This window comes from Macaca mulatta, chromosome X (genome assembly GCF_049350105.2).
Source record: "Macaca mulatta isolate MMU2019108-1 chromosome X, T2T-MMU8v2.0, whole genome shotgun sequence".
NCBI classification, from domain to species: Eukaryota; Metazoa; Chordata; class Mammalia; order Primates; family Cercopithecidae; genus Macaca; species Macaca mulatta.
In genome coordinates, this window is record NC_133426.1 from 158,154,716 (window position 1) to 158,178,388 (window position 23,673).

General features: G+C 48.8%; 1 protein-coding gene and 1 long non-coding RNA gene across 2 annotated transcripts; one reads left to right on the top strand and one right to left on the bottom strand.

Moving 5' to 3' along the window:
• Nucleotides 1-1,479: 1,479 nt before the first annotated feature.
• On the bottom strand, nucleotides 1,480-8,416 carry LOC106995360 (uncharacterized). Its single transcript, XR_013412993.1, has 2 exons — nucleotides 8,234-8,416; nucleotides 1,480-1,838 (listed from the first exon to the last, which is right to left on the bottom strand). It is a non-coding gene; the product is annotated as an uncharacterized LOC106995360 (long non-coding RNA).
• Nucleotides 8,417-15,049: 6,633 nt separating this feature from the next.
• MAGEA4 (MAGE family member A4) lies at nucleotides 15,050-20,668 on the top strand (the record flags this gene model as incomplete). Its single annotated transcript, NM_001265924.1, is given in 3 exon segments — nucleotides 15,050-15,083; nucleotides 19,351-19,423; nucleotides 19,499-20,668. A coding segment is annotated over 1 exon segment (954 nt). The 5' UTR covers nucleotides 15,050-15,083; nucleotides 19,351-19,423; nucleotides 19,499-19,563.
• Nucleotides 20,669-23,673: the final 3,005 nt, after the last annotated feature.

Consider the following 23,673-nt stretch of genomic DNA (forward strand, 5'->3'; position numbering starts at 1 on the left):
CATATTGTGTTCCTAATCCCCATGGTGCCCAGAGAGGATTACTGTGGCTCAGCTACAATGTGGCAGAGCATGAGACTCTTGCATCTGGCAGTGGCTTTAGGGGCTGCTGGAAAAGAGAGTGACAGAGAAACTAGTGGAAAAATATCTTCCTTCACCAGGCTTACCAAGAGTTTTGTCTGCAACACCCAAGTCCTCAGAGTGTGACTACCAGATGTCAAACAGCCTGTCACTTGTGGTTCCCATGTGGCATTTGGGTGAAGAAATATAAGGTTACTACCTTTGCTCTTGATGTGCCTTCCTCAAGAAACCTTTAGGACCAAAGTCCAGATGTCTGGTGTCTGGTGTATAAAGCAGACTAGATGTTCTGCCTTAGTCAGGAAGCAGTACTCGGGTCATGCTAAGGAAGTAGCTGGGAGTTGGGCAAGGTTGAAATTCCTGGATCATAACTGCAGAAGGAATGAGTCACTCATCTGAGCCAGGGAGGCCAGGAAGGCAGAGCCAGACTTAGAGGCAGGCAGTGCACAAGAAAGGGAGGGGCATCCTGTGACCAGGCCAGCAAGCTGGCCTTCTATGACACTACTGATCTGGTTTTCTTCCTGGATACTGTCTGTGTGTGAGAGTAACTGCCCCTCTCTGTGCCTACCTGCCTCTGTTGTAAGGGAAAGCATTCATGGTTGGCAGATGCTCACTTCAGCTCACCGCGGGTCACTTTTACCGAAGGGATGGTTTGGCAGCAAAATAATAGGAATAAACTTTTTGGGATGATGAATGTATTTTGCACCTTCACTGTGGTTGTGGTTTCTTGGGACTATATTTTTCAAAACTCTGAATTTATTCTCAGTATTTCAGAGAAAAAGTAAGCAGAAAACCAGGAAGGATATACATGACCTGAACAGCACCATTAACTACTCTGACCTAATTAAAAATTAAAAAACAAAAAACAACACATCCAACAATAGCAGAAGCATTCCTCTTGAGTGTGCATGAAATATTTACCAAGATATATGGTATTTTGGGCCATCAAACAAACCTTACAAATTGAAAAGAATAGAAATAATATAAAGCATCTTCTTAGATCACAATGTAATTAAGCTAAAAATCAAACACCAAGATGTCTGAAAAATGCCCAAATATTGGAAATTTTAAAAATGCTCCTAAATACCCTATGAGCCAAAGAGGGAGTCTTAGGAGAATTTTAAAAATATATTAGGTCGAATGAAAATAAAACTGTATGTACAGAAATTTGTGGGATTCAGCTAAAGTATTTCCTTGAGGGAAATTTATAGCATATTTTAAATGTTTATATTAGAAAATAATATCTAAAATCAATAACCAAAATTTCCACCCTAGGAAACCAAAGAAAGAAGAGCAAGTAGAATTTAAAGAAATTGAAATGGACCCCACCCCATCCCTCCCCAAACTCCCACCTCTTCCCTCCTTCCTCCCTCCCCACCATCAGAGAGCACACAGACCCACACATCATTTTACAACAGGTTTATTTTATTTTGATCACCAAGGGGCACACCCCGTGGGGTGTAAAATGTACTCTAGACCCTGTTGGCTATTTATCTGGGGTTAGACCTCTGGAGACCTCTCAGCTTGCCCTGAAATTACTGACTGCTCAGGGAGACACTGAAGAAGGTGGAGGTCTCCTCACTGTTTTGGTCCTGCTATGGCTCATTTTGATGGAGTTCTTCATTCAGCTGGTCACAATGGCAGGATACTGTTGGTCCACTCCCTTCCTCAGGTTTTCCTGAAGCAGTGGTCTTTTTGGGAGAGACGTTTTTCCTGGAACTCCCTTGAAGGGTTCCTTTTCCCTTCCTAGTTGTCTTGGGAATCTGGAACAACAGGGAGATCTCAGAAGGGCACTGGTTTGGGGAAAGAGGATGGAGGAGGGGTGGGAACAGGGGCTTCATGAGAAAGGCATGGGCTGAGGTGAGGGTTGTGCTAGGTGAGGACAGGGCAGGAGTCTTGGGAGAGAAGAGTCAGGGTCAAGAAAGGGAGGAGCCCAGGTGGTTCATTTATCTTGATAGGGCTTCTAGATCTAGGTTGAGAGGGGGCTTTCCTCTTCCTCGCCACTTTGGTGATGGCAGGTAATTGTTCCAAAACTGGGCTGGAGGCTTGTCATTTCCTGGTCATCTTCGCCAGCGTCTCTCAATTGTCTATTCCAGGCTGCCTGGTCTCCCCATACATACCCCTCCCAGGACAATGACGAACGAGACCCCTGAGCTTTGATTAGTTCAGCAAGCTACTACTTAGCCAATGGTTGCCCTGTCGGGGAGAAGGTCTTAGATATCACAAACCACCTTCAGGACATTGTCGTGGGAGGGAGCGGGGAGGAGAGAGAGGAGGAGAGGAGGAAGGATGAGGAGGGGACGGAAGGATGAGGAGGGGACGGAAGGATGAGGAGGAAGCCAGAGTGGTCTGGTTGAAGAAAAGAGGGGCATTTCTTTAGAACTGCTAAAGAGCTTTCCCAAACAGATAGTGCTGCTCCTTTCCTCCCATGTTCAACTGGGGTGGGTGACATGGCACGGAGAGAATTATTCCTCCAAGCTTTTCCCTCAGGTCACTCCATTTCAATGCTGCTTTCTGTTTTCTCCTGCCATTCACCATTATCTAGTTAAAAAAAATTATTATTATTATTATTATTATTATTATTTTATTTTACCAGAAATCTCTCTAAGATAATCTGGCTGTATTTAAGTCTATGTGTAGATGTGAATCACCCTACTTTCCTCCTAAAAATTTCTCTTATACATCTTGAAGACCACTCACTTGGCTACTACCAGGGAACTTTTCCATCGTACCTCCTTTTCCCAGTGTCCACAGGGGTTTCCCAGTCTCCTGGGGTTTCAGTTTTTCCCAGTGTGAAATCACTGCTTTCAGGCTGTCAAACTTCAGTGAATACACTTCCTCCACCGGATATCTTATGAATCTTGTTTCAACTGTGGGGTCATGCTCATCTCAGCAGGTGTAGTACCCAGGCTTGGATTTTAACAGTGTAGGGTGAATGAGGCAGATTTTCACCTGTCAGAAATCATGCAGGATGTTTGCATTGTAGAAAAATACAACCTAAAACTGATGAGTTCATGGAACAGGGTAGTGTTGAGTAGAATAGATCAACACTGTGCCTGTGGTTCTGTCCAGTGTAATAAGTGTTTTTCAAAAAAGGCCTTCAGATTGGAAAAAGACAAGTAAAACTGTCTTTATTTACAGAAAATAAGAGCATACGCAGACAATTCTATCAATCTTAAAAATGCTTTTAGAACTAATAAGAGTTTAGCAATGGCACTGGATATAGATCATTATACCTGTATTTTTATACTAGCAATGAGCAAGTGGCAATTGAGACAAAACAATGTAATTTAAAATAAATATTAAATGGATAAATATGACAGAAGATGTATAAGATCTGTCCAGTGAAAACTATAAAACATTACAGAGATAAATTTAATGAGAAACTAAGTAAATAGTGATATAAACTTTATTCATTAATCAAAAGACTGAATATTAAGAAGTCACTTTCCCCCAAGGTTTTTGAAAGATTCAGTGCAATCCAAATCCAAATTCCAGAAATATTTAAATAGAAATTGGGAGGCTGACTCTAACATTCATATAGAAGTGTAAAGGCCCTAGAATAGCTAAAGAAAACTTTAAAAAATAGAACGAAATTGGAGGGATTACCCTGCTTCATTTCAAGGCTTGTAAACTAACAACAATCAGTGTAGTGTGGAACTGTCGTAATTACAGCAATACATCAACAGAAAAGAATAAACTCCAGGAATGAATCCACATGTATATGCATCTATAGATAACTAATTATTGATAAAGATGCAAATGAAGATTAGAGGAGAGAAATTATAGTGTATTCAACAATTGGGTCGGGAACAATTGGATATCCACATGCAAAACTAAATTTCAATCCATACTCTATCTATCTATCTATCTATCTATCTATCTATCTATCTATCTATCTATCATGCAAAAAGGGAGAGAGAGAAAGACAAGGATATATATTTTAAGGAACTGTCTCAGGTGATTCTGAGGTCTGATACATCCAAAATCTGGCCTGTCGGCCAGCAGGCTAGAAACTGACATAGCGTTTTTATGTTCCAATCTTGTGGTAGAATTCCTTCTCCAGGAAACCTTGGTCTTTTAAGACCTTCAACTGATTGTATGAGGCACACCCACATTATGGAGGTAAACTACTTTACTTAAAATCAACTGATTTTAAATGCTGATCACATCTACAAAATACCTTCACAGAAGCATCTAGACTAGTGTTTGACCACACAACTGAATACTATAGTCTAGACAAGTTGACCCATAATACTAACCATTGCACATGCCTAGCCCCATATAAAAGTGTAACAAAGTGAATCATAGCCCTAAATGTCAAAAATACTTTTTTCTAGAAGAAAACAGAAGAAAAATTTGTTCCCTGGGGTTATGTCTTAGTTAGCTTTGACTTCCATAACAAAATGCCATGGATTGTATAGCTGAAACAACAGAAATTTATTTATTTTTCACAGTTTTGGAGACTAAAGTCCCAGATAAAGGACTGGAGGTGGTCTTGTAGATGGCCCTTTCTCATTACATCCATTCTTGGCATTTCTTCTGTGTATGTGCATGGAGAGAGGGAGGGAGGAAGGGTGAGAGACAAAGAGAGAGAGAGAGAGAGAGACAGTTCTCATGCAAGCACAACAGTGCTTTCTTGTGTCCCTTCTTATAAGCACACTAATTCTATGGGATCAAGGCCCCACCCTTACGACCTCTTTTAACATTAATTACTTCCTTAGAGGCCCCACCTCCAAATACAGACATACTGGGGCCGAAAGCTTCAAAATATGAATTTGACAGAGAACACAAGCATTAGCAAAGAATAGACACACAGATTAATAAAACAGGATAGGGCTTAGAAATAGACCTGCACACATATAGTCAGGTGATTTACAACAAAGGCAATAATGGTAAAAGTATAGTTTTCCCAACAAATGGTGCCTGAACAATTGGACATCTATAGATACATAACAATAATTTAGACATATCCTTACATATTTCAAAAAAATTAACTCAAAACACATCATAGACCTAATGCAAAATGCAAAATCCATACAACTTGTATAAGAAAACATAAGAGTAAATCTATATAATTTTCAGTTTGGTGGTGAGTTTTTAAATTTATCACCAAAAGCATCATCGATGAAAGAAAAATTTGCCAAGTTGGACTTTATTAAAATAAAAATCATATGCTGTTCAAAAGACAGTGTTAAGAGAATAAAAACAGAAGCTACAGACTAGTAGAAAACATCTGTAGTATATATATGTGGTAAAGAACTTGTCTCTACAATACACACAAATTCTGAAAACTCGACGATAGAAATAAATGAAAACAGTCAAAGATCTGAACAGACACTACACCAAAGAAGATATACAGATGGCAAATAAGCGTAATAAAAGTGCTGAACGTCCTTTGTCATTAGAGAATTGTGTACTAAAATGAGATACCACTACACGCCTAATTAGAATGTCTACAATAATAATAAAAAAAGACCAACTGCTAGTGAAGATATGGAACAAAGGAAACTCTCATTCATTGATGGTGGAAATGCAAAATGGTACAGGCACTTTGGAAGACAGTTTGGCATCTTCTTACAAAACTGAACATAGTCTTATGATAAGATTCAGCAATCCTACTCCTAGGTATTTACCCAACTAATTTGGAAACTTATGTCTACATAAGAAATTGTATATTAATGTATAAAATAGCTTATTTAATAATCACCAGAAACAGGGGCACCCAAGATGTATTTCATTTGGTGAATGGATAAAGAAACACATAGATTAAAAAAACAGAATAGAGCCCCAAAATAGACCTGCACACATATAATCAGGTGATTTATAACAAAGGCAATAAAGGTGAAAGTATACTTGTTCCAACAAATGGTACATGAACAACTGGATATCTAAACAAAAATAATAATAAATAACCTAGACAAATCCTTAGGTATTTCACAAAATTAGCTCAAAATACATCATAGACCTAATGCAAAATGCAAAAACTATACAACTTCTATAAGAAATCATAAGATAAAACTTACATAACTTTGTTAAAGAGCTTTTAAATTAAACACCAAAAGCAAAAGTAGCAATGAGCACACCTAGCACCCAGAAGTAGATTTCTAGAACCACTTCCCATTGAAAGGAACCAGATATTTGGAGAAATTGTTTATTTACGACTGGGGCAGGGCATAAACCTGATGAGCCTGGGGCATTTTGTAGCCCTAGAAATTAAGGGCTAAAGAATATGATAAAGGACATCACAGTGTTGCAAATCCAGACTATGGAAAACTGGAAAGAACACAAGATCTGTTTCTTTCCAACAACAACGAAGCAATGGCAAGAAAACAGATCATGTGGAGGGGACCTACAGGTGATAAAAGATTTAATTACAAAAAATCACTATGTAATACTATTTTTGGGTACTCATTCAAAGAAACAAATTTTTATAAAGTATAAGTCTTCCAGATAAGTGCATAAAACAATTGAACATTTCATAATCATTTAATGTTTTAGAAATGAGAATTGTATTGGGTTTTTGTTTGTAGTGATTGTGACCCAGAGGTCACTACAATCACGGGTGCTGCAGCCACCCAGGGAACACCTCGCCTGGTACCCGCAGCCATTCTCTGCAAGGGGTACAGCTGGGTACAATGTCCTCATATTTTAAAAATGAATATTGAATTATTTAGAAATGAATATTGAATTATTTAGAGAATTATATTAGAGATGAAATTTAGGTATGCTGTCTTTGATTTGCTCCACATTATTCCAGCAACTGAGTTGCAGGTAGGTGAGTGTCTAACTGGAACCAGATTTGCTGTGTATTTAAAGTTGTTGATCCTGAGTGTCAGGTATGCTGGGTTCATTATGTTAGTCTCTCTATTACTCTATATGTGTGAGGCTTCCCTGATTAAAAAACAACAACAACAACAACAAAAAAAAAACCACACACACACACACACACAAACAAACTAAAAACGTTTTTTATCATAAATATCATGCCATTAAAAATGAAATCCTAAGTGAAACTATTTTGTAGAAATAAAATAAATAAATGACCAAATTGATCCAAAAAGAAAACTTGAATTAAATGACACAAACTGAAACTACAATATTGAAAGCTCAAGCCACCCTCAAACGTTCCAGGTTAGTCAGTTTTGGAGGCTGATTCCACCAAACGATCGAGGAAAACTAACCATCATCTTATCTCAACTCTTCCAAAGCACGCAAAATATAGACAATTCTTCAATTCATTCTCCCAGATTAACCCTCCTGGATTCAAAAATCAGATGAGGACCACCCCCCACTCCCGATGGAAAAAACACATAAACAAGCTCTCTTACATAGCAGCAAATATGTAATTTATGTAAATTAGTAGAATATTAAATGAACAAACAAGCTCTGCCCAAGGAAAGAAAACATGATTTAACATTAGAAAAAAAAGTTTCATTGTAATTTTTTACATACAAAATAGAGGAGAAAAAATTTGATCACATACATCAATGGGTACAGGAAAAGCTTTTGGAAGAAACTCAATATAAGTTCATGGTAAAAATATTTAGTTAACCTATATTGAAAGAGAACATCCATTTCCAAAAATCAACAGCAACCAAATGTGAAAAGTTCAAAGAATTATCATTAAAGGCAGGAACAAGAAGTAGATGTAGGCTATTATCTCTACGTTTTAAATCATCACTGAGACACAAAGTCAGAGCTATAAGTATCATAATAAATAAGGGGCGTGAATATAGGAAAAATACATAATGTTTAGTGATAATACCCTTATCATTCTTGAGAATTAAAAGAAAAAGGCATGTGGAATATCCAAGTGAATGGGTTTTCAGAACGAGGTGTACAACAGATTACTATAGCAAAATCAAACTCTCTGCCACACAATAGGAATAACTATTAGAATTAATTAATTTCCATTAATTAGAACAATTAATAGAAAATATGCCATTTGCAATAGCAACAAAATCCAAGAATTACCAAAAAAGAAGCCTAAGAAAAATGTGTAAGGTCTTTCTAGAGGAAACTATCAAAGTATACTGATAGATTCAGGTAAAAGGAGTTTGAAATAAGTAGAGGACCATAACATATTCATTGATCAGGAGCAGAACATCGTAAAAATGTCAATTCTGCTTAAATTACTTACAATTTATTGTCTTACCTGTGGCTGCCAAAATTACAGTCAAATTTAGGCTACTGTTCTCTGCTTCCCTAATCAACTCTGGAAAATTATATTAGAGAAAAAGAAAGAAAGAAAAAACAACAATATCAGCAATAAAATCTAAGCAACAAAACACAGAAAGTCCTGGGTGAGACTGAGGACTGTACTTTGAACTGGTACTTGTGTTTGGGGTGGTGTCGATTAGAGGGGTGGGCTGCAGGGATGTTGGAGAAGTCTTTAGCCTGCTTAGACGTCAGATGACAGAACGAATAGGATGAACATTTTAAAATTTCCACTTCACTGCATTGCACAATCTGAGGCAGCACCTCAAAACACGATTCCAGTAGCCCTAGGGTAATAGCAGGACAGCAGGAAAATTGGCTTGGTTAAGGCAGTATGGTTCCAGAGATCTGCTAATTACAACCCGAAACCAACTTAGTGGGTGAGGATTGGCATTATTATTATTATTATTATTATTATTATTATTATTATTGAGACTCTCGCCTGGGCTGGAGTGCAATGACTCGATCTTGGCTCACTGCAACCTCCGCCTACCGGGTTCAAGCGATTCTCCTGCCTCAGCCTCCAGAGCTCTGGGATTACAGGCTCCCACCACCACGTCCGGCTAATTTTTTAATTTTTTTGTTTTTGTATTTTTAGTGAAGACGCGGTTTCACCCTGTTGGCCAGGCTGGTTTCGAAAAGAATTCTTTTAACAGAACATAAACAATAGAATAGAAGTTGAATAGGGTATCAGAGTGAATCATGCAAACTAAGGGTAGGTATTCTTTCATAGAAATAAATATATATGTTGCCACCTACATATATCCTCGGAAGATATGTAAAATATATTTCTTTGAGGAAAAAAGGTTTGCAAAGCCCAGCTCTGGCTGAGGAGGAGCCCCTGTAGGAAGGTGTGCATCTTCTCCCAGAGGTCACTAAAATAACGGGTGCTGCAGCCACCCAGGGAACACCTCGCCTGGTACCCGCAGCCATTTTCTGCAAGGGGTACAGCTGGGCAAATGCTCAGAGGTGAGAAAAACAGAGCATCTCCAACCCATCACTTCAACAAAGAGCCAGGACCCAGGAGGAGGACCCTCCTGAGTGAAGACTGAGGGTCCACCCCCGCACAAAGAGGAGCCACAGAATCCAGCTTAGTCCCTCCTGTCAGCCCTGGAAGATCCCAGCGGCCTTGTCGCCCAAGGGCACCTCTCCTCCCACTGTGACCTCAGGGGACTCGGAATTAGAACCTTGGTCTGAGGGGAGCAGACACCATCCGCAGAGAACAGGGGTCCTGGCTATGCAAGGAATCAAAGTCAGAATTCTGAGGGAGGACTGAGGGGCACGCCTACATCAACCCCTACCTCCAGGACCTCTCGCCTCCTCCCCCACCCCAACTCCCACCCTGGCGGAATCAGGTTCTGCCCCTACTGTCAACCCAGGTGGCCCTGATGTGACATCACTGACTTGCGCATTGGGAATCAGAGAGACGCGAGGTTGTCAGTCTGACCAGCAGCTTGAGGTTCACGGAGGGAAGCAGGCGCAGGATCTCTGAGGAGGCAAAGTGAGGGCAGGCTGTGCCAGGCATCAAAGTCAGGACCCTAAGAGAGAGCTGAGGGTCCCCCACGCCCATTCCTATCCCCCACCTCATTCCCATCCACACTCCTAACCCAATCCACACCCCCATTCCCTACCAGCACCCCTATACCCCCAACCCCGATTCAACCCCCCCATGCCCATCCCCTACCCCCACACCCGCACCCCCACCCCCCAACACCCATATCCCCATCTGGGCAGAATCCCCGGTTCTGCCCCTGCTTTTAACTCAGGAAAGCCCCAGGTGCCCGAATGTTATGCCACTGACTTGCACACTGGGGGTTAGAGAGAAACAAGCTTCTCGGTCTGACTTGCAGCTTCGGATTGGCAGAGGGAAGCCTGCCCAGGCTCTATGAGGAGGCAAGATGAGATGTTGTGGGAGGACTCAGGAGGCTCCCCACCCCACATAGACAACCCCCCAAAATCCAGCTGCCAGCCCTGGGACACTCCTGGGAGGAATTATCAGTCTGGGCGGTGCCACCACTCCACTGCCACTTAAGCCTCAGGGGACTCCAGAGTCAGAGCTTAGAGTGATCAGCGCAAGACTGATGGGGACAGGCTCTGCCAGACATCAACCTCAGGACCCCATGAGAAGGCTAGGCATACCCCAGCCTTTTCCCATCCCCCAACCCCATTCCCATCTGCCACCCCATCCCATTCCCAAACCCATCCACACACCCATCCCCCACCAGCACCTCTATCCTCCCCAACCCCTACTACCCTCATACTGCCATCTCCCACGCAAAAATTCCCGCCCCATCCACTAACGTCACCCCTCCCTCCCCCATCCACGTTGAATCGGGTTCCGCTTCTGCTTTCAACCCAAGAAAGCCCCAGGTGCCCGGATGTGAGACCACTGACTTGCGCATTGGGGGTCAGAGAGAAGCGAGCTTCTCTGTGTGACCGGCAGCTTGGGATTGGCGGAGGGAAGCGGGCCAGGCCCTGGGAGGAGTCAAGGTGAGACGCTGAGGGAGGACTCAGGAGTCCCCACCCCAGATAGATGACCCCAAATAATCCCCGACCACTCCTGCTGCCATTCCTGGGTTACCCGTGGGCGGACTTCTGAGTCTGGGGCACCCAGTACCCTACTGCCTCTGAAGTCGCTGGGGACTCTGGAATCAGAGCTTGGGGTGATCAGTGCAAGACTGGTGAGGGCAGGCTCTGCCGGGCATCAACCTCAGGACCATAAAAGAGGGCTGAGCTTACCCCACCCATATTTCCATCCCCCACCTCCATTCCCATCCCCCACCCCGTTTCCATTCCCATTCACAACCCTTTCATCCCCCCAACCCCACCAGCAATCTTATCCTCACCAACCCCCCACCACCCTCATACAGCCATCTCCCACACAAAAATACCCGACCCCTCCACCAACCTCACCCCTCCTACCCCCATCCACTCTGAATCGGGCTCCGCTTCCGCTTCCAACCCAAGGAACCCCACGTGCCCGGATGTGATGCCACTGACTTGCGCATTGGGGGTTAGAGAGAAGCGAGCTTCTCTGTCTGACTGGCACCTTGGGCTTGGCGGAGGGAAGCGGACCAGGCCCTGTGAGGAGTGAAGGTGAGACGCTGAGGGAGGACTCAGCAGGCCCCACCCCAGATAGACGACCCCAAATAATCCCACACCACTCCTGCTGCCAGCCCAGGGCTACCCGTGGCCAGACTTCTGAGTCTGGGGCGCCTACAAACCAACTGCCTCTGAAGTCGCAGGGGATCTGGAGTCAGAGTATGTAGTGATCAGTGCAAAACTGGTGAGGGCAGTCTCTGCCAGGCATCAATCTCAGGACCATAAGGGAGGAGTGAGCGTACCCCACTCCTATTCCCATCCCCCACCCGCATTCCCATCCCCCAGCCCGTTTCGATTCCCATTTGCACTCCCAAATCCATACACACTCCCATCCCCCACCAGCACCCGTATATTCCCCAACCCCCCACCACCTTCATACCGCCATCTCCCACACAAAAATTCCCGCCCCCTCCACCAACGTCACCTCTCCCTCCCCCATCCATGTTGAATCGGGTTCCGCTTCCGCTTTCAACCCAAGAAAGCCCCAGGTGCCCGGATGTGAGGCCACTGACTTACACACTGCGGGTTAGAGAGAAGCGAGCTTCTCTGTGTGACCGGCAGCTTGGGATTGGCGGAGGGAAACGGGACAGGCCCTGTGAGGAGTCAAGGTGAGACGCTGAGGGAGGACTCAGGAGGCCCCTACTCCAGGTAGATGCCCCCAAATAATCCCGGACCACCCCTGCTGCCAGGCCTGGGCCACCCGTGGGCGGACTTCTGAGTCTGGGGCACCCACCACCCCACTGCCTCTGAAGTTGCAGGGGACTCTGGAGTCAGAGCTTGGAGTGATCAGTGCAAGACTGGTGAGGGCAGGCTCTGCCGGGCATCAACCTCAGGACCATAAGGGAGGAGTGAGCGTACCCCACTCCTATTCCCATCCCCCACCCGCATTCCCATCCCCCAGCCCGTTTCCATTCCCATTCGCACTCCCTAACCCATCCACACTCCCATCCCCCACCAGCGTCGGTATATTCCCCAACCCCCCACGACTTTCATACCGCCATCTCCCACACAAAGTTCCCGCCCCCTCCACAACGTCACCCCTCCCTCCCCCATCCACGTTGAATCGGGTTCCGCTTCCGCTTTCAACCCAAGAAAGCCCCAGGTGCCCGGATGTGAGGCCACTGACTTACACACTGCGGGTTAGAGAGAAGCGAGCTTCTCTGTGTGACCGGCAGCTTGGGATTGGCGGAGGGAAGCGGGACAGGCCCTGGGAGGAGTCAAGGTGAGACGCTGAGGGAGGACTCGGGAGTCCCCACCCCAGATAGACGACCCCAAATAATCCCGGACCACCCCTGCTGCCAGGCCTGGGCCACCCGTGGGCGGACTTCTGAGTCTGGGGCACCCACCACCCCACTGCCTCTGAAGTTGCGGGGACTCTGGAGTCAGAGCTTGGAGTGATCAGTGCAAGACTGGTGAGGGCAGGCTCTGCTGGGCATCAACCTCAGGACCATAAGGGAGGAGTGAGCGTACCCCACTCCTATTCCCATCCCCCACCCGCATTCCCATCCCCCAGCCCGTTTCCATTCCCATTCGCACTCCCTAACCCATCCACACTCCCATCCCCCACCAGCGTCGGTATATTCCCCAACCCCCCACGACTTTCATACCGCCATCTCCCACACAAAAGTTCCCGCCCCCTCCACAACGTCACCCCTCCCTCCCCCATCCACGTTGAATCGGGTTCCGCTTCCGCTTTCAACCCAAGAAAGCCCCAGGTGCCCGGATGTGAGGCCACTGACTTACACACTGCGGGTTAGAGAGAAGCGAGCTTCTCTGTGTGACCGGCAGCTTGGGATTGGCGGAGGGAAACGGGACAGGCCCTGGGAGGAGTCAAGGTGAGACGCTGAGGGAGGACTCGGGAGTCCCCACCCCAGATAGACGACCCCAAATAATCCCGGACCACCCCTGCTGCCAGGCCTGGGCCACCCGTGGGCGGACTTCTGAGTCTGGGGCACCCACCACCCCACTGCCTCTGAAGTTGCGGGGACTCTGGAGTCAGAGCTTGGAGTGATCAGTGCAAGACTGGTGAGGGCAGGCTCTGCTGGGCATCAACCTCAGGACCATAAGGGAGGAGTGAGCGTACCCCACTCCTATTCCCATCCCCCACCCGCATTCCCATCCCCCAGCCCGTTTCCATTCCCATTCGCACTCCCAAACCCATCCACACTCCCATCCCCCACCAGCGTCGGTATATTCCCCAACCCCCCACGACTTTCATACCGCCATCTCCCACACAAAAGTTCCCGCCCCCTCCACAACGTCACCCCTCCCTCCCCCATCCACGTTGAATCGGGTTCCGCTTCCGCTTTCAACCCAAGAAAGCCCCAGGTGCCCGGATGTGAGGCCACTGACTTACACACTGCGGGTTAGAGAGAAGCGAGCTTCTCTGTGTGACCGGCAGCTTGGGATTGGCGGAGGGAAACGGACAGGCCCTGGGAGGAGTCAAGGTGAGACGCTGAGGGAGGACTCGGGAGGCCCCTACTCCAGGTAGATGCCCCCAAATAATCCCGGACCACCCCTGCTGCCAGGCCTGGGCCACCCGTGGGCGGACTTCTGAGTCTGGGGCACCCACCACCCCACTGCCTCTGAAGTCGCAGGGGACTCTGGAATCAGAGCTTGGGGTGATCAGTGCAAGACTGGTGAGGGCAGGCTCTGCCGGGCATCAACCTCAGGACCATAAGGGAGGGGTGAGCGTACCCCACTCCTGTTCCCATCCCCCACCCGCATTCCCATCCCCCAGCCCGTTTCCATTCCCATTCGCACTCCCAAACCCATCCACACTCCCATCCCCCACCAGCGCCGGTATATTCCCCAAACCCCCACCACCTTCATACCGCCATCTCCCACACAAAAATTCCCACCCCCTCCACCAACGTCACCCCTCCCTCCCCCATCCACGTTGAATCGGGTTCCGCTTCCGCTTTCAACCCAAGAAAGCCCCAGGTGCCCGGATGTGAGGCCACTGACTTGCGCACTGTGGGTTAGAGAGAAGCGAGCTTCTCTGTGTGACCGGCAGCTTGGGATTGGCGGAGGGAAGCGGGACAGGCCCTGGGAGGAGTCAAGGTGAGACGCTGAGGGAGGACTCGGGAGTCCCCACCCCAGATAGACGACCCCAAATAATCCCGGACCACCCCTGCTGCCAGGCCTGGGCCACCCGTGGGCGGACTTCTGAGTCTGGGGCACCCACCACCCCACTGCCTCTGAAGTCGCAGGGGACTCTGGAGTCAGAGCTTGGAGTGATCAGTGCAAGACTGGTGAGGGCAGGCTCTGCTGGGCATCAACCTCAGGACCATAAGGGAGGGGTGAGCGTACCCCACTCCTATTCCCATTCCCCACCCGCATTCCCATCCCCCACCCCTATTCCCATCCCCCACCTCCATTCCCATCCCCCCCCGTTTCCATTCCCATTCACAACCCTCCATCCCCCATCCCCCACCAGCAACCCTATCCTCCCCAACCCCCCACCACCCTCATACCACCATCTCCCACACAAAAATACCCGCCCCCTCCACCAACGTCACCCCTCCCACTCCCATCCACGCTTCCACTTTCAACCCAAGGAAGTCCCAGGTGCCCGGATGTGATGCCACTGACTTGCGCATTGGGGGTTAGAGAGAAGCTTCTTTGTCTGACCGGTACCTTGGGACTGGTGGGGGGAAGCGGGCCAGGCCCTGTGAGGAGTCAAGGTGAGATGCTGAGGGAGGACTCAGGAGGCCCCCACCCCAGATAGGCGACCCCAAATAATCCTGGACCACTCCTGCTGCCAGCCCTGCACCACCCGTGGGTGGACTTTTGAGTGTGGGGCACCCACCACCCCACTGCCTCTGAAGTCGCTGGGGACTCTGGAGTCACAGCTTGGGGTGATCAGTGCAAGACTGGTGAGGGCAAGCTCTGCCAGGCGTCAACCTCAGGACTGTAAGAGAGGGCTGAGGGTCCCCCACCCCGTTCCCATTTTCATCCACACTCCCAACCCCATCTATACCCCCATTCCCCACCAGTACTCCTATCCTCCCCAAACTCCCACCACCCTGATATCCCCACCCCCAAACCTCTACCCCTATCCAGGCTGAATCACTGCCCTCATATCCCCACCCCAAAACCTCTACTCCCATCCAGGCTGAATCGGGTTCCAGTTCCACTTTCAACCCAGGGAAGCCCCAGGTGCCCGGATGTGATGCCAGTGACTTGCGCATTGGGGGTTAGAGAGAAGCTAGCTTCTTGGTCTGACAGGCAGCTTGGGCTTGGCAGAGGGAAGCTGGCCCAGGCTCTCTGAGGTGGCAAGGTGAGAAGCTGAGGGAGGACTCGGGAGACCCTCCCCACTGCAGATCGATGACCCCAAATAATCTAGCACCACTCCTGCTTTCAGCCCTGGGTCACTCGTGGGCGGACATCTGAGTCTGGGGCCCACCACTCCACTGCCGCTTAAGCCGCAGGGGACTGTTCAGTCAGAGCTTGGTGTAATCAGTGCAAGACTGGTGGGGACAGGCTTTGCTAACCTTCAACGTCAGGACCCTAGGAGAGGGTGGAGCGTCCCCCACCCCATTCCTATCCCCTACCCTGTTCCCATTCCCATCTGCACTCCCAACCCCATCTGTACCCCCATCCCCCACCTGTGCCCCTATGCTCCCCAACACCCCCCACCAGCCTCATGCCCCCCACCTTCATCCCCATCCGTGCAGAATCTGGTTACACCCCTGCTTTCAATCCAGGCAAGCCCTGGGTGGCCGGATGTGATGCCACTGACTTGTGCGTTGGGGATTAGAGGGAAGCGAGGTTCTGGTTCTGAAGAACGGCTTGAGATTGTCAGACAGAAGGGGGCCCAGGCTTTGTGAGCAGGCAGTCAGACTCTGAGGGAGGATTCAGGACACCCTTATCCCTGATAGAAGGTCCCAGCCCTGGACCACCGCGGAGGCTGACTTCTCAGGCTAGGCCGCCGCCTCCAGCTTCCCACCCCACCACCACCTGTCCCCACACCCGGTCCCCACAGGAGACTCTGGAGTCAGAGCGTGGTGTGACCATGGAAGGGATGCTTAGGAGAGGGCACTATCTGGGCTCTGCCAGGCATCAAGGTCAGGAATCTCAGGGAGGGCTGAGGGCCTCCAAGAGTCCACTGCAATCCCCACTCTCATGACCCAACCCCCACTTCATTGCCATTCCCACCCCTATCTACCACCCCTATACCTCAACCCAGATCTCCTTCCGCTCTGCCTTTCCACCCACACCCCTCCCACCGGAACCCCCACCCTGGCAGAATACAGTTCAGCCCCTGCTGTCAATCCAGGAAAGTCCCTGGTACCCGAATGTGACGCCACTGACTTGCTCATTGGGAGTTAGAGAGAAGCGAGGTTCTCCTTAGGGGGAGCTTGACATCAGCAGAGAGAAGTGAGCCCAGGCTCTGAGGAGGCAAGGTGAGAGGCTGAGGGAGGTCTCAGAAGGGCCCCCCCCCCCGATAGAGGGCCCCAATTAATCCAGCACCATCCCTACTGCCAGCCCTGGACCACCCAGGAGGCCGACTTCTCAGGCTGGGCTGCTCCCCACCACCGCCCCTGTTGCAACCCGTTTGTTTAAGCCACAGGAGACTCTGGAGTCAGAGGTTGGTGTGATCAGGGCAGGGCTGGTTAGGAGAGGGCATGGCCCAGGATCTGCCAGGAATCAAAGTCAGAAACCTGAGAGGGAACTGAGGTCCCCCAAGATCCCACTCTAACCCCCATTCCCACAAATCCGCTACCACTTCGCTGCCCCATTTCCCATTCCTTGCCCTCCAACCTCACCAGGCAGAATCCAGTTCCCCTTCTGCTATCAATCCAGGGAAACCCCAGACTTGGTGCTGGGACGTTTTGGGGGTCAGAGAGAATCGAGGGCATGGTCCTGAGGGGATAATTGAGATTGACTGAGGAGAGCAGGCCCAAGCTCTGTGACGAGGCAAGGTGAGACTCTGATGAAGGAATGAGGAGGCCCCCACTCCAGATAGAGGACCCCAAACAATCGAGCTCAGCCCCTCCTGCCAGCCCTGGACCACCCGGGGGAAGACTCAGGCTAGGCCGTCCCAGCTCCCACTGCCACTAAAGCCACAGGGGACTCGAGTCACAGCTTGGTGTGCCCAAGGCAGGGCCCAGGCTCTGCCTGGCATCAGAATCAGGACCCTGAGAGGGAATTGAGGGACCTACATTCCCACCCCTTCCACATTCCAGCATCCCCCCACCATCCAGATCCTCAACCCCATCCCCAATTCCGTTTTGCAGAATCCATTTTTTCCCCTGCAGTCAACCGACGGAAGACCTGGGAATGATCAGGCACTCGGATCTTGATATCCACATCCAGGGCTGAAGGAGGGAAGGGACTTGGTATCATGAGCAGAGCCTCAGGGTAGCAGAGGGAGGACCCTGGCTCTCCTGGGAGACGAGGAAGGACTCAGGAGACCCAGCATCCCAAGGCAGGGAGCCCACCCCACCCCGTCTGAGAATGAGGTGCCTCCTCTTTTAGCCTCGGGAATCCAAGGGATGGTGACTCAGGTCAGCAGAGGGGTGGGTTCCAGCCCTTCCAGGATCAAGGAAAGGAAGACGAGGGAGGACTCAGGGGTCCTTGCATTCCAGATCAGTGGAGACCTGGGCCCTGGGAGGTCCTGAGCAAGGTAGCCACATGTAGCTCATGCTTCCTGCACCTTCAAGGTCACAGAGAGGAGAGGGCTATGGTCTGAGGATACCTGTGGCTCAGAAAGACGGGACCCCGCAGAGTCTGGCTGTCCCCTGTTCTTAGCTCGGGGGGACCAGAGCAGGGATGGCCTTATGTGCCAATCTTACTTGTACCATAGGCAGGAAGTTGGAGAACCTTCAGGAAGATGAGGTCTTGGAGTAAAGGGGCAATATCTGCTCATCTCAGGGGGTTGGGGGTTGAGGAAGGGCAGGCCCCGTTGGGAGCAAACATGAGTGACCCACAGGAGGCCATCAGAACCCTCACCCCAGGACCAAAGGGGTCAGCTGTGGACTCCCCGCACAGGGGTGACAGGATGTGGCTCCTCATTTCTGATTGCAGATCTCAGTGAGGTTAGGACCTTGTTCTCAGAGGGTTACTCAGGTCAACACAGACCTCTATCTGGTCAACAGACACAGTGGTCCCAGGATCTGCCAAGAGTCCTGGTGAGGAATGTGAGGGAAGATTGAGGGTACCACAGGGCCAGAACGCAGACGATGACTCCACAGAAATCAGCCTTGCTCCGGTTGTCACCCCAGAGAGCATGGGCTTGGCTGTCTGCTGAGGTCCCTCTCTTGTCCTGGGATCACTGATGTCACGGAGGGGGAGGCCTTGGTCTGAGGGGCTGCACCCAGGTCAGTAGAGGGAAGGTCCCAGGCTCTGCCAGGAGTTGAGGTGAGGACCAAGCAGGCTCCTCACCCAGGACACATGGGTTCCAATGAATTTTGACATCTCTTGCTGTCATTCTTCAGAGGACCTAGGCACATGTGGCCAGATGTGGGGCCCCTCATGTCCTGTTTCCTCTCAGGCATGTGAGTGCTTGATCTGAATTTCTCAGGCCAGCAAAACGGTGGAATCCAGGCCCTGCCTGGAGAAATGTGAGGGCCCTGAGTGACCACAGAGTGGACCATCCACTCTATGAGAGTGGGGACCTCACAGAGTCCAGCCTGCCCTCTTGATAGCACTGAGGGACTGGGGCTGTGCTTATAGTCGGCACCCTAAGGGCCCATGGATTCATCTCCTAGGAGCTCCAGGAACAAGGCAATGAGGCCTTGGTCTGAGACTTGTGTCCTCAAGTCACAGAGCAGAGGGTGCACAGGCTGTGCCAGCAGTGAATGTTTGCCCTGAATGCACACCAAGGGCCCCACTTGGCATAGGACACGTGGAACTTCAGAGAGTCTGACCTCACCTCCTGTTAGTCCTGCAGAATCGACCTCTGCTGGCCGGCTATACCCTGAGGTGCTCTCTCACTTCCTCCTTTAGGTTCTCAGGGGATAGGCCAACCCGGAGGACAGGATTCCTTGGAGATCACAGAGGAGCACCAAGGAGAAGATCTGTAAGTAAGCCTTTGTTAGAGCCTCCAAGATTCGGTTCTCAGCTGAGGCCTCTCACATGCTCCCTCTCTCCCCAGGCCTGTGGGTCCCCACTGCCCAGCTTTTGCCTACACTCCCACCTGCTGCCCTGACCAGAGTCATCATGTCTCTTGAGCAGAAGAGTCAGCACTGCAAGCCTGAGGAAGGCGTTGAGGCCCAAGAAGAGGCCCTGGGCCTAGTGGGTGCGCAGGCTCCTGCTACTGAGGAGAAGGAGGCTGCTGCCTCCTCCTCCTCTCCTCTGGTCCCTGGCACCCTGGAGGAAGTGCCTGCTGCTGGGTCAACAGGTCCTCCCCAGAGTCCTCAGGGAGCCTCCGCCTTACCCTCTACCGTCAACTTCACTTGCTGGAGGCAACCCAATGAGGGTTCCAGCAGCCAAGAAGAGGAGGGGCCAAGCACCTCTCCTGACCCAGAGTCCTTGTTCCGAGAAGCACTCAGTAAGAAGGTGGATGAGTTGGTTCATTTTCTGCTCCTCAAGTATCGAGCCAAGGAGCTGGTCACAAAGGCAGAAATGCTGGAGAGAGTCATCAAAAATTACAAGCACTGCTTTCCTGTGATCTTCGGCAAAGCCTCTGAGTCCCTGAAGATGATCTTTGGCATTGATGTGAAGGAAGTGGACCCCACCAGCAACACCTACACCCTTGTCACCTGCCTGGGCCTCTCCTACGATGGCCTGCTGGGTGGTAATCATATCTTTCCCAAGACAGGCCTCTTGATAATCGTCCTGGGCACTATCGCAATGGAGGGCGACTCTGCATCTGAGGAGGAAATCTGGGAGGAGCTGAGTGTGATGGATGTGTATGATGGGAGGGAGCACAGTGTCTATGGGGAGCCCAGGAAACTGCTCACCCAAGAGTGGGTGCAGGAGAACTACCTGGAGTACCGGAAGGTACCCGGCAGTGATCCTGCACGCTACGAGTTCCTGTGGGGTCCAAGGGCCCTGGCTGAAACCAGCTATGTGAAGGTCCTGGAGCATGTGGTCAGGGTCAATGCAAGAGTTCGCATTTCCTACCCATCCCTTCGTGAAGCAGCTTTGAGAGAGGAGGAAGAGGGAGTCTGAGCATGAGTTGCAGCCAGGGCCTGGGGCGGGGGTGGGGGGGTGGCGGCTGGGCTGGGCCAGTCATCTGCCCTGTGCAGCAGCTTCCCCTGCCTTGTGTAGCATGAGGCCCATTCTTCACTGTTTGAAGAGAGTAGTCAGCATTCTTAGTAGTGAGTTTCTGTTTTATTGGGTGACTTGGAGATTTATCTCTGTTTCCTTTTAGAATTGTTCAAATGTTCCTTTTAATGGATGGTTGAATGAACTTCAGCATCCAAGTTTATGAGTCGTAGTCACATATATTGCTGTTTATATAGTTTAGGTGTAAGAGTCTTGTTTTTTATTCAGATTGGGAAATCCATTCTATTTTGTAAATTGGGACATAATAACAGCAGTGGAGTAAGTATTTATTTAGAAATGTGAATTCACCGTAAGATATGTGAGATAAAGAAATTAAAAAATACTTAATTCCTGCCTTATACATACTCAGTCTACTCTGTAAAATTTAAAAAATATATACGCATACTTGGATTTCCTTGGCTTCTTCGTGAATGTAAGAAAAATTAAATCTGAATAAATAATTATCTGTGTTCACTGGCTCATTTCTTCTCTATGCACTGAGCATCTGCTCTGTGGAAGACCCAGGATTAGTAGTGGAGATACTAGGGTAAGCCAGACACACACCTACCCATAGGGTATTAGAATCTAGGAGCTGCAGTCATATAATTAAGGTGGCAAGATGTCCTCTAAGATGTAGAGGAAAAGTAAGAGGAGTGTGGGTATGGGGCTCCAGGTGAGAGTGGTCGAGTGTAAATTCCCTGTGTGGGGCCTTTTGGGCTTTGGGAAACTGCATTTTCTTCTGAGGGATCTGATTGTAATGAAGCCTGGTGGGTCAAGGGCCAGATCCTCAGAGGGAGAGGGAAAAGCCCAGATTGGAAAAGTGCTCTGAGCAGTTCCTTTTTGACAGTGGATGAACAGAGAAGCCTCTACCTGGGGCGGGAATGGAAGGTGTCTTGTGAACACAGTGCATGAGCTAGGTGATGGGCACCCATTATTTGCAAGGGTTTCCTGTGAGATAAACTTGTGTCTCCCCAAAAGGGAGACCCAGAAGCCACTGGCCAGGTGCTTTTCTACCTGGCTGGGAGAACCAGAACTGACTATTAAAAAGGCATTCTAACTAGGTTATCTTAAGTGCAATGTGACCAATTGTAAGCAGGGGCTAGATTTTGGGTGGTAACAATGAAAATAGTGGTATGGATGGAAAAGCAGCTGGGAGCGAGGGAAGCAGTTGGTCTTTGACTCAAATTCTAGGAGCTTTGAGCTGCATCTGGCTGGGGAAATCTCCCACACACCCAAATTTTGAGGCACATTCTCTAAGTGATAATTCTTACTGAATTTTATGGATGAAACTTCCTTATTTGGCTAATGATTCCATGCCCTATTGAGTTGGATATTCTCTGATCAGTCTTGAAGAACAATGACAACAAAATCCCAGAATGCTAGGGTCTGGGGTCAAACAATATCAGAAATACCAGCTATCTGCCATTCCTTAAACTTCTAATTTAATTCCAGGCCCTGAGCCAGGTGCTTCACCTACATTGCACACACTCCAATAGTCCTACTAGACAGGGCTTATCACATCTGCTTAAAAGAGAAGAATTCAAGGCTCACAGGGCTTGTGAATTGGGACATAATAACAGAGTATTTCCTGGATATCCCCAGGATCATGTGGCTAGTAAGGAACAGGGCTGGAACCAGACCCCTGCTCTGAATTTCTTTAGAGCCCATGCTGTCCCCATTCCCCCCAGCCTGAGGTTGACCTCCCAACTGGTACTTCATTTCTCTTCTCAGCACTGCACCATGTCTCTCAGGTGACAAAAATAAGGACCTTGAGGCCAACATTACTAAAAGCAGGCTTGGCAATGAGAATCAAACCCCATTTATGGGGCTGGTTTGTGCTGGGTTCTTTGAGAGCTGAGTCTGCCCAGGTGTGGGCATTTCTGTCCAGTCCCAGCACTTTCTGAAACTACAGCGCATTTCCTCTGGTCACTTCCATGTGTCCTGTCTGACTCTGGAAACTTACCTGCTGACCACTTTGCCACTGGTCCCCACAGAACAGCCCCAAATCACCTGCTCACCTCTTGACAGGGAGCATTCCTTCTCCCTGTAGAAGTCCTCTGGCTGTCCCATCTCTCACCCAGGAAGCCATGTGATATAAGCAACCTTTTTGATATAAAATTTACATAGGGACAGTGACTTTTAGACAACTGGGTGTCACTCTGGTTACCTTCAACACAGTCTTCAAGTGTTTTCCAAATGGGTTGAGTAGAGTCTGATTTGCCATATTATCCATCAGTTTTTGGCATGTCACCCTGAAGTTAAAGGGGGTTTGAAACCACCTTGATACTTGAAATTGGGCTTTAACAGGGTGTTTTATTTGAAATCCAGCTCTGAACACATACACAGATGAATGCTTTAAAACCAAAGCCTCCCTCATGAGTATTAGGTGGGGAAAAACTTTGAAAATCCCAGTGGAACAAACATGTACATACTGAGGCTGAATTCCTATATCCCTATAGTCTCCCAGGAGGTGAAAAATGATTCCTTGGAATACATGTCAGCTCTCATGATAAAGGAATAATTAAGCAGCCTTCTACTGCCTCTTGTGTGCTTACCTGCCCCATGGAAAAATACTGGCTTTCAATGTGCCTAGAGGCACTGACAAGTGTTCAGGTATGTGGAGGGTAGCAGAGTCTCACAGGTTAAGATTTTAACCAGGAATCAAATGGAAGAAAATATTCTCGGCCTACTTAGAGGGAGCTAAATGAGAAGAACTTACGAACACAAAGAAGGAAATAACAGACACTGAAGTCTACTTGAGGCAGGGAGGGTGGCAGGAGGGAGAGGATCAGAAAAGATACCTATTGGATACTGGGCTTAATACCTGGATGATGAAATAATATATACAACAAACTCCTGTGACTCTTGTTTATGTATGTGACAAACCTTCACATGTACCCCCAAACCTAAAATAAAAGTTAAAAAAAATAAAGGGTATTGCAAAGGGAAGCCTTCCTGCTGAAACTTTCAAGATTCTTGGACAGTTGTGAGCCTACATTTGAAAGCATCAGTCACATATTAGGCACTTGAACAAGTCGGAGAACTTCAAGGCAAATTTGA